The following is a 16,312-nucleotide window of genomic DNA, read 5'->3' on the forward strand; positions in this document are numbered from 1 at the left end:
ATTCTATCGATGAGTTCTTTTCTTCAAAACTTCCATAAATGAAACTTCTTTCTTTTTTTAACTTCTCATTTTCAATACATTCTTTTTTATTCTTTGCTTTTATCTTCAAGTTCGATTGAGAAAAGTCTTCAAAGCCCTGCAAGAAAGTCGAAAAAGTGTCTTTTGTATATTGTTGTTCTTTCAGATGTATTTGATTCAGCTGTCCAAATGAATAAGTACTTTCTTCATTTGCATCAGTGAATAAACCATATATGCCCTCAAAAAAGTATATAAGCATAATCTTCAGCATGCAGGAAAAAATTAATATCTATTATATTTTTATTGTGGTTTCCTGTAATTGATTGCGTTTTCATATAAAAGTTATTTGCACTTTGCAGATAATGCTCCACACACAAATAAAAAAATGTCTAACAGGAAATTAATGTTTCAATATTGAATATTAGTCATTCAATTTTTCAATAATTTTTTTTTTTTGAATTATTAAAAGGCAATTTTGAGGATGTGGATTATTGAAGATTTTTTGTTTCACTAAGAAATATTTATTTAAAATTTTTTTTATTTGAGACTTCATAATCCACTCACTATTTTTGGAAATACTACTAAATCGAAAAACAAGAGAATTTTTATTTAAACAAATTTTTTGTTTCATTCAATCTAAATGATCACTGAAGCACCATATTTTTAATTTCAGCAGTTGAACTCAAAAATATGCCTCCAAAAAAAGGCAAAACTGTTAAAGGAAAAGGAAAAGCAGCTGACCTTGAACAAAAAGGACCGGAGCCAGCAGATTTAGTGAAAAAGTTGAAATTTTATCGCTTCTTACGAAGAAATCAAATTATTTTTACAGATTTAAAAAGGCTTACAATGAAGCTTGTAAAGCTGCTGGCTTGACTCAATTGAAGCCTCTGGTAAAAAAAATGGATGAACTTGCTGAAGAAGAAAAATTAATGGAAAAGTTTGTTTTTGCTTTGCATCGATTAATGTATATCATCAATTTTTCAATCGATTACATGCACTATTTCTTTCAATTCGATAATTAAAGGATAACGGTATCTACAGAAGGTTTTGGACCGACTGGACTTCAAACATTGCTCGTAGGACTTAAAAGTTATAATTTTGTTCACACATTTTGTTTTTGGAACTGTGGATTGGGAGATGATGGCCTGCTATTAATTATTGAATTCATACGTAACAACCCCGTTGTTCTTTCTTTGGAATTATTGGATAATATAACACCTGTTGGCTGTGGTTTGAAAATTTGTTCTTTTATATCTTTTTCGAAATTTTTGTGAGGTTATCTGAGTCGCTTGTTCGAAGCTCCAGGAACGACAATGCTAAATTCGTTGACGCTAGATCACAGTGGAATCGGAGACGAAGGTGCAGCTTTGCTTTCAGTTTGAAATTTAATTGTGGAATACAATTTTTTATTTTTTTGTATTTTGATGTTGTTTGCAACCATATTTCAGACTGGAATTAGCGCATATGCACCAATGAAACGACTTTCATTAAATTATTGCTCAATTGGAGCAGCTGGTGGTGTTGCTCTGATGCAGAATCTATTTTCTGAATCATCCAAATGTAAATTGGAGTATGTTGTGCTATGATCAAATAATAAAGTAAAAAATTCGAATGTGTAATGTAATTTGAAATTAACAGATATATATCGCTTCAAGGAAACGTTTGCGGACCTCAGACTCTTGCAATGCTCGGACATCAACTTCCATTCACCACATCTCTTGCTGTTATTAATCTTGCTGACAATGGAATTGGAGATGACGAGGTATTTTAAAAAAATAAAAAAAAAAAAAAAATACTTTTTAATTACGCAAGTTATGATATTTTGCATAAACACATGCATTTCTATTCTTGAACCTGCCAATAATGATGAATATTTAGGAAACCTATTTAAAATTTTATTTTATTTTTATTTTATTTCATTTTATTTTTTATTCATTTTTTTTTTTTATTTTTACTTCATTTTCAATGAATTTCTCTTTATCAGGAACCTTTGGAGTTATTTAGAGCTGGACTTTTAGCAAATACATCAGTTCAAGAAATTAATCTTGATCTCAACATGATTGGAGATAAGGCAGCAGTACGTTATTACTCTGATATTTTCGTCATTTTGTTCAATATTAAATCTTCAATTTTTTTTTTCCTGATAATGATCAACAATTCTATGTTTATTCCCTCTTCTCTTCCTCCCTCCCTCCCCTCCCCTTGCTATTGTTGAAAGACTCAATTTCTGGAAGTGATAGGCGGACCAAGGCAGGACATTGTCGAGTTCAAAGTGACTGAAAGACTGTCTCCAACTGTATTTGCAGATGTGCTCAAAGTTGTTGAAGCCAACAAAATTGAAGCAATTGCCGTTTGACACTATTTTTTTTTTTGTCTTATAAATCTTTTTTTGTAATAACCTTGAAATAATTTCTTACAATTTCACAGAGAGCTGCAAGGAATCGTCCGAAAAAGAAGAAGGGAAAGAAGAAGAAGAAGAAGTGAATAGAAGATTTTGCATTTCATAAAGTTTTTTAATTTCCTTTTAAAAGTAATAAATTCTTGCTTTTATTATTTTCTGTTTTTTTTTCTTATTTAAAGTTTGTTAAATCGAAATTTGTTAAGAATTCAAGTAACATTTTTTATTTTATGATGAAAAAGCGAATGACATTCGAAATCAATTCTGAATGGTGATTCTATCAAAGAAATTTTTCGTCAATTTGAAAACACAAATTAATATTTAAATAAAAAAAAACTAATCAATGATGATGTGTAAATAATTATCATTTATTACAAAAGAGGTGGCTTCACCATATTCACATTCAAGTTAAATCCATAAAGTACAAAAGCCCATCTCCAAAGTTTTCAAACACAACGTTGGCACCATAATTATCAATGACATCGATCCGGTGCTTCAAGCCCTATGAAGAATAATTAGAAAAAAAAGTAATACGATTACAATGTCAAAAGCAAATTGAAAATTAAAAATAAAATATCAATAAAATACAAGTGAAAGCGAAACATGAAAAGTTAAAAGTTTAAAGTTAAAATTATTATCTCTTTTTCGTATTCTGTAATGAATATATTTATTTCTGTTTGCACACTTTTAGAGTCGGATAGAACAAATCATGAGTCCTCACGCTGTCAGAATACGTTATGTCCAATTCATCGCAGTGCTCGTCCCATTCAAGATGTGTTTTGTGAGTGGATAAAATTGACAAATATCGTTTTCCTGAAACATCTCCTCTAAAAAAAAGGCATCCAGCAAATATTCAAAATGAAAGTTTAGAAAAATGGATATTTAGAAGGCAAAGAAAGTTTGGTTAATAATTGAATATAAATATTTTTAATAAAAAAGAAATATTGTCAGTTGAATAAAAAAAAAAGGAAAAAGAAAGAAAAATAAAGCACACTTATATCTTCCGTCTAATATTTCGTTTCCAATTGTTGACAGTGAAACGAATATGTTTGGAAGCACTGTCTTTTTCATTTCACTTGAAATTTGCTCGTCTGGCTGGATAAGATTCTTTCGAAAAGAACTTGAAGAAAATGCATTTGGTAATTCTTGCCCCAATTCTGGGAAATGCGTCAAAATTTGCGACAAAGAAGTGTCGATGAATCGTGGAGTGTAATTGCAGCTTCGTGTACTAACAAAGAATGATGAAACAAATCATAAAAATATTTTTATTTATATTTTAATTTTAATTTATCAAAAAAAAAAAGATTTTTATTTGAAAAAGATAAAATAAAACGTAAATTCAATTACAACTTGAATAGCCAAACCATTTCCTTTTCTCTTTTCCAACTATTATGACTCCATCAATCAATTTTTCATTTAATGTTGTAAGCATCAACGATGGAGGAATCAAGTAAACATTGCCTAATGAAACAGTCAGAGGTGTAGTTGTGACAAATAATTTTAATGAACGCTTTTTCAGTTCTTGACTAATCTGACGAATAAAAGCATGCAATGAACGAGCCCACTTTCCAATAGCTTGTTTGTCTTGTGTCATTCTGATTGTCTCTGAATGTAATGTGTCAAAATTAAGCAAAATTCCATCATATTTTTTGGATCTGAAATAATAAAATAAGCAAAATGAATAAAATAGAATATTATAATTCACAGAAAAGCAATTATAACAAATGCACATACTCGCATTCAACAAGAACAAGATTTATAAACTCTTTCACATTTCCTTTCACATGCAAAAATTCTTGAAGATCCCACTGAGACCAACCGGTAAAAGAAAAGGACGGAATAACAAGTGTTGAGTCTTTCGATTCTTTTAAATTTTCGCTTGCAGTTTTTACTGCACTGACCCAAGACGAATTCAAAGATTTATCAGCATAAACTTCCACATCTTCATCCAAACTTAGAAAGCACATAATGATAAATAAAAATATTTTAAAAACAAACTTGACAGTGTACCAATTGGGAAAAATATAGTCCAGCTTTTTTATTGCTATAAGGGAGAATTCAAAGCCTTTTGATTCTGGTTGGATAATAACTCCAATTGTTCCGTTAAAATTTGCTTTCTTTGAAGGTTTCTGTACTATATTTGCATTTCCAAGAATTGATTCTACAGTTATTGTTGAATTTTCAGACAAAAGTCCACGATCGGCTAGTGATTGATTCGTTGTTCCGAAATGAGAAATTCGTAAAGGCGAGTGAAGTAAAGGAGATCTATATTGACGACAAAAAACAAATACATGACTAAATGCTTCGTTGTTTGGAAGAAATTTCTGTAGACATCCGAACAAAGCCAAAATCCAGAATAGCATAATTATTGTGTTTAATAAAGGGTAATTATGAAAGAATATTCCATGATGACGATTCAATTATTGTGCTTAATAAATAAATTTAAATATTGATCTTTTAATTACTTTTTAATAAAAGAATGTTCCACATAATATTTTTTGTCCAGTTGATTTTTCGTTGATACTCAACTGAATAAATGAGCTTATCATTTGCAGCTTTACGAACGGGGACAGGTTTATTTCTTCAGTCGACTCCCATTGCTTGTGGAGCCAGACCATTTCACTTTACCTCAGAAAAATCACTCGAACAGAGTTTAGATCATATTTCTATAATCCTCGATTCAGTATCAATAACAGACGGGAATTGGAAAGAAAGACTCGATGCAATAAAGGAGTTACATGGCTTAGCGCTTGGAGGATGCTGTCAACACTCTTTGTTTATCAAATGGATGAGCGGGGCTCTTCATCGACACATTTCCAAGCAATTTACTGACACTCGATCCTCTCTCATCAAGGAACTTGGGCAAACAATGGTTGACATGGCTGCATGCGCACAAGGAAAATTCGACAATATCCTGGAGTATTTTATGGATGATGTGATAAAACTTCTTGGTTCAACAAATTTGGTTCTGAAGGATTGTGGAAATAGGTGCATGCTGTCTTTTCTGAGAAATTGTTCATGTAATAAATCTCTTCCGCATATTGCAAACGCATGCTCTGCAAAGGGAATGTCAACTAATGTTAGACAAAGATGCGCTGAATATATCCTCTTTATTTTAATTTCCCAACTTATTCACGAAACTGAAGGAGTAGAAAGTTATCCAAAAGTGTATCTTGCACAAACTTCATTGTCAGAAAGGCATATTATTCTGTTGGAACAGAGCATCCGCGCTATTGTTGTTGATGCTGATCCAGAAGTTCGAACAACTGGACGTCATGCGTTTTGGGTGTTTCACACGCTGTGGCCCGAAAGAGCTGAGGACATTATGCAATCGTCCATTCCTTCAAACATCGCTCGGCTGCTTAACACAGAAAAAGAAGAGATTTTCAAGCAAATTGATATTATCAAGAGACTAATAATAGATGGTGAAGATTCTTCTTCAACAGGAAGTTCTCATTCATTTAATGCAATGCCTCATTCTTCTTCTTCTTCTTCTTCTTCTTCTTCTTCTTCTTCTTCTTCCTGTCCTTCCTCTTCTTTGTCTCCTCCTGCTTCGACTTCCTCAACAGCATCAACCGGATCTCCTGTTTTTCGTTCAGCACGCAAACTTTCTCTTTCTGGAACTGCTTCATCGCCTGAAGCAAAAAGATCTCGACCTTCTTCTTCTTCTTCTTCACCCTCTTCCTCTTATGCTTCTGCTTCTTCCTCTTCTACTTCTACTTCTTCTCCTCCAACAATCCATCACTCCTTAACTTCTTCTTCTCCTCCTCCACTTTCCTCTTCATCCTCTTCCTCTTCTCTTTCTCCTTCTCCTTCTCCTTCTTCATCGTGCTCATCTGTGCCACTTCCTCCCACTTCACCTTCGTCTGCTTCTGCAACGTCTGTCTTTGACACTCTGCCCTTGTGGAAGAGGCAGCAACTTCTGAAGAAAAAAGGAATGGCTGATGCAAACACATCACCATCATCACCATCATCATCATCACATTCTTCTTTTTCTTCTTCTGCCACTGCAACTACTACACGTCGTTTATCCACTCCATCATCTCCGTCTTCTAAATCTTCCTCTTCATCCTCCTCCTCTTCTTCCTCTTCTTCCTCTTCTTCCTCTTCTCCAACTCATTTGCCATCTCATTTGCCCACTCCCACATCACACAGAAGAATCCCTCCTCTTTCTCCTTCTCATCGCCCTCCAATTTCGCCTTCTTTGTCCACACGCCGAAAGCCACTTCTGTCTCCTTCATCAAAATCAACAACAACAACAACAGCATCATCATCATCAACATCAGCATCAACTTCTTCTTCTTCTTCTTCTTCTTCAGCAAAGGATTCTTCATCATCCGCCTCTTCTTCACCTCCTCATTCAACAACGAGTTCATTGGCATCATCAACTCTTTCATCAAATTCATCACTCTCTTCTTCTTCTTCTGCTGCTGCTGCTATGTCTTCACCTCCTCCGCGCACTCGTTATAAGCAAATTCCATCTCCATCATCATCTTCTTCTTCTTCTTCTTCATCCCCTCCACATTCATCATCATCTTTTGCATCATCGCCATCACCAACGACAACCTCTTCTTCTTCTCTCTCTTCTACTTCTTCAATATCCCCTTCCCCTTCCTCCTCCTCCTCATCATCATCATCTCCTTCTCCTTCTTCCTCTTCCTCTTCCTCTTCCTCTTCCTCCTCACATCGAAACACGCCTTCCCCTCTTCTCATTTCCCCCGCTTCTTCTTCTTCTTCTTCTTCTTCTTCTTCTGTTGCTTTCTCTCCCATTCAGATTCCAACATCGCCAATTAGAGGGAAACCTATCAATTCGTTCAGCAGCCACTCGAGAAGAAGACTTGCTGGCGCTTATGCACAGCCACTCACTCCAACTTCACCTGCAACATCTTCAACATCATCTTCTTCCTCTTCTTCCTCTTCCTCTTCCTCTTCTTCTTCTTCTTCTTTTTCTTTTTCTTCCTCTTCCTTCTTCTCTTCCTCCTCTTCCTCCTCCTCCTCCTCCTCTTCTTCTTCTTCTTCTTCTGTTCGTTCAGCTCCTGCGACTTCAGCTAATGTACTGTCTTCGCATTCTTTGTTAACTTCATCATCAATCAAAAAACCACAAAAATCAACAGCCTTTTCATTGGAAGATAGTTCGGATTCATCAAACAATCAATCAGAAGATGCTTTGCTTTCTTTAGCTTCTTCGCCTCAGAATAAAGAAGAAGAGATATCTTCAAAACAAGCAGAAGAGGAAGAAGAAGAAGAAGAAGAAGAAAGGAAGCGAAATAAAGAAAAGATGAGTATCATTGAAAAAGAAAGGGAAAGAGAAAGAGAGAAAGAAAGAGAAAGAGAAAGAGAGAAAGAAAGAGAAAGAGAAAGAGAGAAAGAAAAAGAAAAAGAAAGAGAGAAAGAAAATTTGTTTATGCAAAATGAAGCACAATCAAAAGATTCACCAATTGCAAAGAAGGAGAAGAAGAAGGAGCTTATTTGTATGGCCGACAGAATAAAAGCCTTTCAAAAGCAGTTGGAATGGAAGCAAAGCCAAAGCGAAGCAGAAAAAGAGATAAATAAAAAGAAAGAAGTTGAAATTTGTGATAATTCTGATGGGGAAAGAAGGGAAATTAAGAAAGAAAATGATGAAGAGAAGGAAGAGAATGAAGAAAGGAACAAAAGATTTGAAAAGAATGGAAAAGAAGATGAGAATAAAAAGGATGATGAAGGTAAAATTGCACAAGAAGAAGACAAAGAAGAGGAAGAAAGGAAAGAGGAAAAAAGAGAAGAAGAGAAGAAAGAGGAAGAAAGAGAAGATGATGAAGATTTTGAAAAGCGGAACAATTTATCTAAAGAAGATAAAATCAAAGAAGAAGAGAAGGAAGAGAAAGAGAAAGAAGAAGAAGAAGAAGAAAATGATGATGATGAAATGTTATTAACTCCACGTTCTACTGATAATAATCGGTTTCCTGATAAGTTTGAAGGAGATTCAGAAAAAAGCATAAAAATAGAAGAAGAAACAAAGGAAACGAAGATATCTTCATTGGAAGCTGAAAAATTGAATGACAAAACAGAAAAAGAGAATTTTGAAGGGATTTTGTTACAAACTGATAAAAGAAAAGATAAAGAAGAAGAAAGAAAGAATTCGATTTTTTCTTTGCTTGACACAAATGAAACAGAAAAGCCGAAACAAAAGGAATCTTGTTTTGTAATGGAAGATATTGAAGATAAAGAAATTGAGTTTGAAAAAGAGAGAAAAGAAGAAGAAGAAGAAGAAGAAGAAGAAGAAGAAGAAGAAGAAGAAGAAGAAGAAGAAGAAGAAGAAGAAGAGAAAGAAAAAGAAGAAAGAAATAAAAAAATTGAAAAAAGCTTTTATGAGCAATGTTTTGATTGCATTCCGCAAAGTACAACTTTTTCAGATGTTTTCAGCAGAAGTGAAGTGGAAAGAGAAGAAAAAGAAGAAATTGAGAAGATTTTGAGCAGTTCAGCACAAATTGAGGAAGAAAGAGGAGAAAGAGGAGAAAGAAAAGAATTAAAAGAATTTAATAAAGAAAAAGATTTCAAAGGAATAAATGGAATAAATGGAATAAAAGAAATAAAAGAAATAAAAGAAATAAAAGAAAAACCAAAATTCATCAAAAAAGAAAGAGAAGAAAGGAAAATAGAGCGATATGAGCGGGCAGTTGTCTTTGAAGCGAGAGAAAAAGAAAGAAGAAGCCGGCAAATGAAGAAGAATGAAGAAGAAGCGGTGAAAGAAAGGGAGAAGGAGCAAAAAATGCAAGATGGATTGGAAAGAGTTATTGCGCAGGAGAGGGAGAGAAGGAGAAAGAGAAGCATAGAAAATGAAGTTAAAACAGGGAACGTGAATAAAAATGAATTGGGAATGAGCAAACAAACAAAAGTTGTAGTTAATGGGAAAGATGGGAAAGAGAAGAAAAATGAAAAGGAAGAAGAAAAAGAAGAAAAGAAAGTGGAAGAAGAAGAAATGATTGACAAAAGAAGAGAAATAAATAAAGCAAAATTGGATTCTGGTTTGAGTATTGCTTCTCTTTTGGATGCTCCTTCTTTACATGATTCATCAGAACCTTCTTCTTCTTCTTCTTCTTCTTCTTCAAACAGCATAGAAGAAGAAAAGGCAGAAGAAAAAACAGAAAAGGAAGAAGATGGAAAATTTGCAAATTCAGAAGAAGAAGAAGATACCGAAGCATCCTCACTCCTTTCTCTTCTCTCTTCGACTTCTTCCACTTTGCTCTCTGCCTCCACCATTTTGTCCTTCATCAACACTGCCATTTCAGACCCTCTTCTCAAAATCGCCTCAACATTCATCGAAGACGAAAACAACAAACCTGATTTGTTTGTTCCGTTTTCATCTTCTTCAACATCTTCTTCTTCCTCCTCCTCCTCTTCTTCTTCTTCTTCCTCTTCTTCTTCTTCTTCTTCCATTTCTTCTTCTTCATTCTCCTCCACCTCTCTCTTCATCACCTGCTCTTCTTCAATGAGCGCTGACGAAGTGGACAAAGCACTCGGCAAAATCGAAGCTGCTCTGAATGTTCTGTTGAAGAATCACTTGGAACTTCTGGTTCTTCCTGAAGGCAAAGCGAAAAAGATCGTGAAGCAGAGAGAAAGTGGAGGGGAGGAGCAAGATGATGTAGATGAGAGTTCGAATTCAGAGGATGAAGAAACGACTGCATCATCATCTTCTTCTTCCTCTTCCTCTTCCTCTTCCTCTCCTCAACCATATTCCTCCTTCTTCTCTATTTGTCTCTATCCTCTCCTTACTTCTCTGCTTAATGCTCGACATCACTGCAAAGGCTATCCAGTTGCCTGTTCAGCTGAAAGGATGATATTAGCCTTCTGCTCAGCCATCTTCGAATGGACACTGAAAGAAGAGGAAGAGGAGAAGAGGAGGGAGAAGAGGAGGAAAGAGAGAGAAGAGAGAGAAGAAAGAGAAGAAAGAGAAGTAAGAGGAGAAGGAGATGAAGGAGATGAAGGAGAAGGAACGTTGAAAAGAAAGAGTGAACTTTCAGGTTCTGATTGCTTTTCACAGGCAATTCGTTCTCCTTCTTCTGTTTCTTCTTCGTCATCTTCTTCTTCTTCCCCTTCCGATCTTCCTCGAATACAATCCTGGCATTCAATCAGTTCTCTTTCTCCTTCTTCCTTCCTCTCTTCTTTGCCTTCACCTTCTCTTCTCCTCGTCTCCACTCTCATTGAACTGATCCGCCTGATGCTCGATTTGCACGTTAGCCAGTCAGAACGAGCGAGAAAAGTGAAAGTTCCCCTTCCGCCTCAATCTTCAACCGCCTCCAATTTCTCTTTGAATTCCATTTCTTCCTCCACTTTCTCCTCCTCTTCCTCTTTCGTTTCGCCTTCTGCCTCGCCTTCGTCCATTTACGGCTTTTCCCCAGCACTTTCTGACCAGACCAGCAACTTTCTCCTCATCCAGCCAGAAGCCGAACAACAAAAAGACTCCTTTTTGCTCGGCTGGCTGCATCTTTTCCCTCATTTCATCTCAATCGCCTCGCATTCTTTCCCATTTCAGACACTTCAGTCAAACACCAAATTCAATGGCAAAGCAGGCATAGCAGGCAAAGCAAGCAATGCTGGTTATGCTGGTTATGCTGGCTTTGCAATGCAGCAGTCGCCACCTCACAATCAGCATTCAAGACCTTCTTCTCCAAGACACTTCGCTTCTCCAAAATCTTCACCAACTTCTTCTTCTTCTTCTTCTTCTTCATACAACTCCTTATTTTCTCAAAGAATAATTGGTTCACCTTCTATTTCATCATTGTCATCATCTTCTTCTTCTTCTTCTTCTTCTTCCTCTCCCTCTTATGTCTCCTCTTCCCCCATCTCCACCCGCTTTTCCTCTCGCCGCCTCTCCTCCCCCATGCGTTCTCCTACCTCCTCCCGCAGCACCCCTTCCTCTTTAACCACCTCAGCCTCATTCCCTCCTCCCCCCTTCAACTCTCCCTCTTGCATTCTGCTTGCCCGTGTGAAGAGAGATGTGATGTGCCTGCAAAACCACGAGGCAATGGCTGTTAGACAAGGCGCCTGTTTTTGCATGGCGTTTGTGTGTGAGTGTGTGGACAGGGCAGAGTGGGAGTGGATGACGATGGCGTGGGAGCAGACGAAGTGGATGGTGATGATGAGCTGCGTGGAGAGGTACCAGAAGAGGAGGAGCGATGTATTGCATAAGAGGAACGGGTTTAAGGACGTGTGGATGCCGGAGAAGGCGAGATAGAAGGATTGGGGGTTGGGTATTTTTTAAAAGTTAATTTTTGTTTTGTTTTGTTTTGTTTTTATTTTTGTTGTTGTTTGTTGATTGGAAGCTTTGTTTGATAAGATATATTACTGAAAAAATGATTGAGCATCCTTTTTTAAAAACACTTTGGTCTTAATTTGTGTGAAACCAAAGAAAAATGTTTATGTCATCTTCATTTTTCGATTTCATTTTCAGCAAATGAACATTTTTGTTTTTAAGTTTTGAGCAGCTTTCACTGCAAAAAAACAACTATTCGAACACATCACAGAACAACTGTTTCCTTATTTGCATTGATTTCTTGCAATCCAACAAAGAAATATTAAAAATGACACTTTTTTGCGATTTTTCTTTAAAATTTGGAATGAGAAAAATGGATGAAAAAATACAGTTAAAAAAAAAAGATTGAAAATATGAAATCTTTCCGTTCTCAAAAGAAAACTAACATTTTATTCGCCAAAAGAAAAACAGAAAAAGCCTAACAAATTCTTCATGAGCAATTGATAAACACATTCTGAATCAAACAAAACCACTTCCAATAAAACATATTTCTGATAAGTGATTTTTTGTTTTAGATTAAAAAAATAAGAAATCCAATTCTTTCTAAACTGCATGTGAAGGCTCAGTAATTATTTCAAGTCTTGGAGTCAGCCAGTCAAGTATCAATTTATAGCATTCCTGAACAAGTAAAGGAAAAATCGTTGCGATTTGAAGTTAATAGGAAATGAAATAAAGATGGATAAAAAAAAAAAGAATTGAAAAGTTTTAACGATGAACACTAAAAAATAAATTTTTCTTTAAAGAACATGAATGATAAAAAAGTGAAGAAAATATTGTTTCTTTTCTTTTCTTTTCTTTTCTTTTTCCTTCCTTCTTTTCATTCATTCATTTCTTTTTCATACATCTCTGCACGGCTCGTTGTGTATTTCGTGATAGCATCCAGGGAAGATGTGCAGCTTCTTGTCTTTTGAAGTGCTCTTTGCAAAAAACAATTCTGAATTCTTTTTCGGAGCTGATAGTTTGTTGAACAGGCGAAAGAAATGATGGACATATTTCACAAATAGCATCAAATAAATAAATTAATAAATTAATAAATAAAAGAAGAAGAAGAAGAAGAAAGAAAGAAAGAAAGAAAAGAAAGAAAAAGAAAAGAAAAGAAAAGAAAAGAAAAGAAAAGAAAAGAAAAGAAAAGAAATATCAAAATTTTATGTTTTCAAAGTGGATGTAAATTCTCTGCAAACTTATTGTGTCTGCTTCACCGTGCAATAATAAATATGGATAGTCATCTTGGTCAAAATGATTTTGAATCTCATCTGTTGCCTGAAGATTTGTTTGGATAAACAGAAAAAAAAAAGAAAAAAGAAAAAAAAAAAAAAAAAAAAAGAAAAATCAAAATATTTTTTAACAAGAAACAGATTTAAATTCAAAAAGTATTTTAAAAAAAAATAAAAAAAGAAAATAGAACAAAAAAAAAAGAACAAAAAATATATTTTTATCCTTTTCAATCCTTTTTAAAAATCGCATACAAGTTTTATTTGTCTTCCTGTTCGAGCTGTGACAGGCTTCTGCCCGCACAAAGGATCTGCTTCTGCACGAGCTTCTGAAAATTGCAATGTGATTCATTCAATTCCATTTCAAATTTAATTGTCAAAAAAAAATTGAAAGTTTTTCCATTGTTGTTTCTTATTTCGCATAAAAAATTTTTCAAAAAGCATACTGACGGATTGATCATGTGCCAGTGCAGTTCTGTCCAATTTTTGAACGGCCATTGATGGAAACATCCAACTCAATGGTCTAATATATTTAAAAATGATTTTTTTTTTTGAAAAAAATTAATTTTAAAAGCATACGTTATAGCTGTCAAAGCGAACCAATTCACGTTGACATAAACTGTTGGTGCTGATAAAATTGAACCTCGTAAAATATCTGCGTCAAATATATCCCAAATAAGCGCATTTAAAAATTTATAAATGTGTTAAAATATTCATGTTAATAAAACTTTTTGTTCTTCGAGATACTAGGATTCCAACAGTTGCACCAAGAGAATGTCCAAACCAAAATTTTGGAACTGGTTTATGAAATTGCTCTGATGAAATGTCGTTGATATAGTCCACCCAAGCATCAATGGCCTTCATAAAGTCAGGAATTTCCCCAGAAGGATCCCCAGTTGTTGATAGACCATGACCTTCCAACAATAACAATTAATACTCTTCTTTAAAATAGATAAGATTTAAGGCATATCAATTACCTGGAAGATCAAGAGCGAATACACTGAAACGATTACGTCCAAACATATCTATTGTAACTTGTTCAGCTCTAGTGTGTTCCATAAGCCCTGATTAATTGCAACATCCAAATGATTTATCTATCTAATAAACAAAAAATCATGCCATGTGAAAAAAATATTATTCCTTTTGGAGCCGGTGCTCTGTATGAATAAGACATCAATTTCAGGTCTTTAAAAGGAAAAATCTCTTGTTTAAGTTCTATAGATCCTTCACTAGATATTTCATATGGTTTAGCAGTTTCTATATTTTCCGTAAATGAAGAAGAAGACGCCATAATCAAAAATCTATTTCCACAGATCTATTTCTTACCATAAGATTTTTGATCAGGTTATAAAAGAAGAATTGAAGATATGAAATTCTTATTATATGCACATAAAAAAAAAAAAAATGCGTTAAAACGCAAGATGTGATTGGATCATTATTTTATTTTGATATTTCGAATATTCCAATAAACAAATTCTCTTCTCACTTAAATATGAATTATTTTTCTAAATTGGAACATAAAATGAAAAACATCAGTTTGATACGATTTTTGATAATTTTTGGAAGAAGTTAGTGTTTTCTTATAAGAGTTGATTGCGTCTTCTTTTATCAAAAATTAAAGAAAAAAAAGCAAAAGGTTATTGAATACATAAACACTTCCTTGAAAAAACAATGAATTAATGAAAAAACAAACAAAATATTTTCAGAAATATTCATTGGTGAACATTGACTTTATAAGTCAAAACAATTAAACAAATTAGACCAGAATAAATGTTTAAAAAATTTTCAAAATATATCTTTAATGCATATGATTGCTGTTAAAAAATAAATTACCAATTTTGTTTGGTAATTATTGTAATTTTAGTTCAAAATCTCAATCTTCATCAAATAGGCTATTTATCTATGAAATTCAACGGCTTTTTTTTAGACAAACTCCATCAAGTGCCCTCGTTCAATAGTGAACATAATTTTCAACTGTTCCATTGACAAATCTTCAGTTATTTCTCCTGTGAGCACTTGGTGTTCGCATTCCAAGCGACTCTCAAAACCATTTACAGCACTTTTAATTTCTTGTATGAGGCGAGAAAGAACAATCCATTCTGCAGTCGTCCAGTCGTCCAGCTTTTCTTCGTGAGTGCTTTCGCTTCTTCCAGTTTCCTGTTTTATTTTAATGGTGAAATAAAATAATAATTCGATTTTGATCAAAATACATCCAATTTGCTGAAAAAATGCAATTTTAAACCTTTTTTCTTGCTTCATATTGAAAATACGCTTCCAGTCTAATTTTTTCAGTCACTTTTTCAACTGAAAGCTGACGCCACATCGCTTCCGCTTCTTTGCTGATTTCTGGATCTTTCTTTCTTTCTTCTTTTGCAGGCTGTTGATGCATTGAAGGTAGGCAGGCCTTCATTTTCACTTCTTCCTCCTCTTCGCAATGATCCGTTGAACTTGACGGTGTAGTTGAAGACGATGAATAAGGAGGCAATTCTGGTTCTGGTTCTTGTTTTGATTCTGATTCAGATTCAGATTTAGATTTTGACTCACCACTTTGCTCTTCTTTCATTCTTCTAATAATGTCATCCTGCTCCGATTCGCTTGTCAAGTATGTGGTTGAATTGATGTCGTTCTCAAACGTTGATCCTGCGAGCTCTCTTCTAGCAAGATTTTCTTCTTCTCTTGTAACTTCTCTAGTATTGGTTGCTGAAAATGAATGCAATTTTCCATCACCTGGAGCAATAAAATTCCCTGAACACAAAACCCTTCCACATTCAAAGAGGAATAAAATAATTCTTGGATAATTTTTCCAATCCAAAAAATCTTGAGATGATATGTCAAGCTGAGAAAAGAAAAATTTATGGAAATTTTCAGATGCTTCGAAATGAAAATTCTCGCAGCAAACTCTTAATCCACAAAATGAAATTACCGAATCTAAAATAACAGAAAGATTTTCTCTGCAGAAAAATTTATTCCTGCTACATTGCCTTGGATCTCGATGAAGGCGTCTTTCTACAGATGACTAAATAAATAAAATAAAATAAACTTTTACATAATATTAAATAATCCAAGTACTACACATTAAAAATCTGTCGGTTAATAATTTTAAATATCCTATAAAGCACCAATCCGCTTTCTAATTCTTCAAAAAAAGTGTCCCGATTCTTCAATCTTGATGCAACATCAGGTTCGAAAGAATCACTAAATGTATCAATCCATTCAAAAACCTGCTTCTTCATTGCTGCATAACGACGCTCAATGTTAGCATTCCTCCGAATTGTTACAGTTGTCTGCATTTGGAAATATTCAATAAAGAATTCCCATAACAAATAAAGCTTTTCGCTTTCTTATTTGTTAAATGGTACATAATACTCCACATGTTGTATATAGATAAGTTGC

General features: G+C 34.3%; 5 protein-coding genes across 5 annotated transcripts; 2 read left to right on the forward strand and 3 right to left on the reverse strand.

The window, feature by feature from the left end:
- Positions 1-678: 678 nt before the first annotated feature.
- Positions 679-2,571, forward strand: MONOS_8670 (putative Protein NLRC3). The gene is made up of 9 exons (XM_067879100.1): positions 679-800; positions 848-955; positions 1,043-1,248; positions 1,294-1,394; positions 1,467-1,588; positions 1,657-1,780; positions 2,003-2,095; positions 2,237-2,368; positions 2,446-2,571. The coding sequence occupies exons 1-9, from the start codon at positions 709-711 to the stop codon at positions 2,500-2,502; spliced, it is 1,035 nt and encodes a 344-aa protein (XP_067734716.1). The 5' UTR covers positions 679-708; the 3' UTR covers positions 2,503-2,571.
- A 127-nt stretch (positions 2,572-2,698) lies between these two features.
- On the reverse strand, positions 2,699-4,779 carry MONOS_8671 (uncharacterized protein; the record flags this gene model as incomplete). Its single annotated transcript, XM_067879101.1, has 6 exons — positions 2,699-2,918; positions 3,102-3,243; positions 3,411-3,644; positions 3,781-4,071; positions 4,151-4,369; positions 4,415-4,779. The coding sequence occupies 6 exons, from the start codon at positions 4,777-4,779 to the stop codon at positions 2,820-2,822; spliced, it is 1,350 nt and encodes a 449-aa protein (XP_067734717.1). The 3' UTR covers positions 2,699-2,819.
- Positions 4,780-4,952: 173 nt separating this feature from the next.
- Positions 4,953-11,993, forward strand: MONOS_8672fu8673 (putative CLIP-associating protein 1/2; the record flags this gene model as incomplete). The annotated part of the gene is made up of 1 exon (XM_067879102.1): positions 4,953-11,993. The coding sequence occupies one exon, from the start codon at positions 4,953-4,955 to the stop codon at positions 11,628-11,630; it is 6,678 nt and encodes a 2,225-aa protein (XP_067734718.1). The 3' UTR covers positions 11,631-11,993.
- MONOS_8674 (acylglycerol lipase) lies at positions 11,978-14,222 on the reverse strand. The gene is made up of 9 exons (XM_067879103.1): positions 14,039-14,222; positions 13,897-13,983; positions 13,648-13,833; positions 13,499-13,574; positions 13,366-13,442; positions 13,175-13,248; positions 12,890-12,968; positions 12,551-12,660; positions 11,978-12,326 (listed from the first exon to the last, which is right to left on the reverse strand). The coding sequence occupies exons 1-9, from the start codon at positions 14,208-14,210 to the stop codon at positions 12,252-12,254; spliced, it is 936 nt and encodes a 311-aa protein (XP_067734719.1). The 5' UTR covers positions 14,211-14,222; the 3' UTR covers positions 11,978-12,251.
- A 234-nt stretch (positions 14,223-14,456) lies between these two features.
- On the reverse strand, positions 14,457-16,222 carry MONOS_8675 (uncharacterized protein). The gene is made up of 4 exons (XM_067879104.1): positions 15,994-16,222; positions 15,819-15,935; positions 15,162-15,755; positions 14,457-15,076 (listed from the first exon to the last, which is right to left on the reverse strand). Exons 1-4 carry the CDS (start codon positions 16,207-16,209, stop codon positions 14,843-14,845), a joined length of 1,161 nt encoding a protein of 386 aa, XP_067734720.1. The 5' UTR covers positions 16,210-16,222; the 3' UTR covers positions 14,457-14,842.
- Between the last annotated feature and the right edge of the window lie 90 nt (positions 16,223-16,312).

This window comes from Monocercomonoides exilis, assembly GCF_001643675.1.
Source record: "Monocercomonoides exilis strain PA203 chromosome Unknown scaffold4-2303458, whole genome shotgun sequence".
In the NCBI taxonomy this organism is placed as follows: domain Eukaryota; phylum Preaxostyla; order Oxymonadida; family Polymastigidae; genus Monocercomonoides; species Monocercomonoides exilis.

What these genes read in the sequence shown, in the direction of transcription:
- MONOS_8670 (XM_067879100.1), top strand. Translation starts at nt 709, where the DNA reads ATGCCTCCAAAAAAAGGCAAAACTGTTAAAGGAAAAGGAAAAGCAGCT. An exon ending in GAAGAAAAATTAATGGAAAA is followed by an intron (nt 956 to 1,042) that starts GTTTGTTTTTGC and finishes CGATAATTAAAG; the next exon opens with GATAACGGTATCTACAGAAG. An exon ending in TGATTGGAGATAAGGCAGCA is followed by an intron (nt 2,096 to 2,236) that starts GTACGTTATTAC and finishes TATTGTTGAAAG; the next exon opens with ACTCAATTTCTGGAAGTGAT.
- MONOS_8674 (XM_067879103.1), bottom strand. Translation starts at nt 14,210, where the DNA reads ATGGCGTCTTCTTCTTCATTTACGGAAAATATAGAAACTGCTAAACCA. An exon ending in GGCACATGATCAATCCGTCA is followed by an intron (nt 13,249 to 13,365) that starts GTATGCTTTTTG and finishes TGCAATTTTCAG; the next exon opens with AAGCTCGTGCAGAAGCAGAT. An exon ending in ACAACGAGCCGTGCAGAGAT is followed by an intron (nt 12,327 to 12,550) that starts GTATGAAAAAGA and finishes TTACTTGTTCAG; the next exon opens with GAATGCTATAAATTGATACT.
- MONOS_8675 (XM_067879104.1), bottom strand. Translation starts at nt 16,209, where the DNA reads ATGCAGACAACTGTAACAATTCGGAGGAATGCTAACATTGAGCGTCGT. An exon ending in TTTCATTTTGTGGATTAAGA is followed by an intron (nt 15,756 to 15,818) that starts GTTTGCTGCGAG and finishes TTCTTTTCTCAG; the next exon opens with CTTGACATATCATCTCAAGA. An exon ending in AATATGAAGCAAGAAAAAAG is followed by an intron (nt 15,077 to 15,161) that starts GTTTAAAATTGC and finishes AAAATAAAACAG; the next exon opens with GAAACTGGAAGAAGCGAAAG.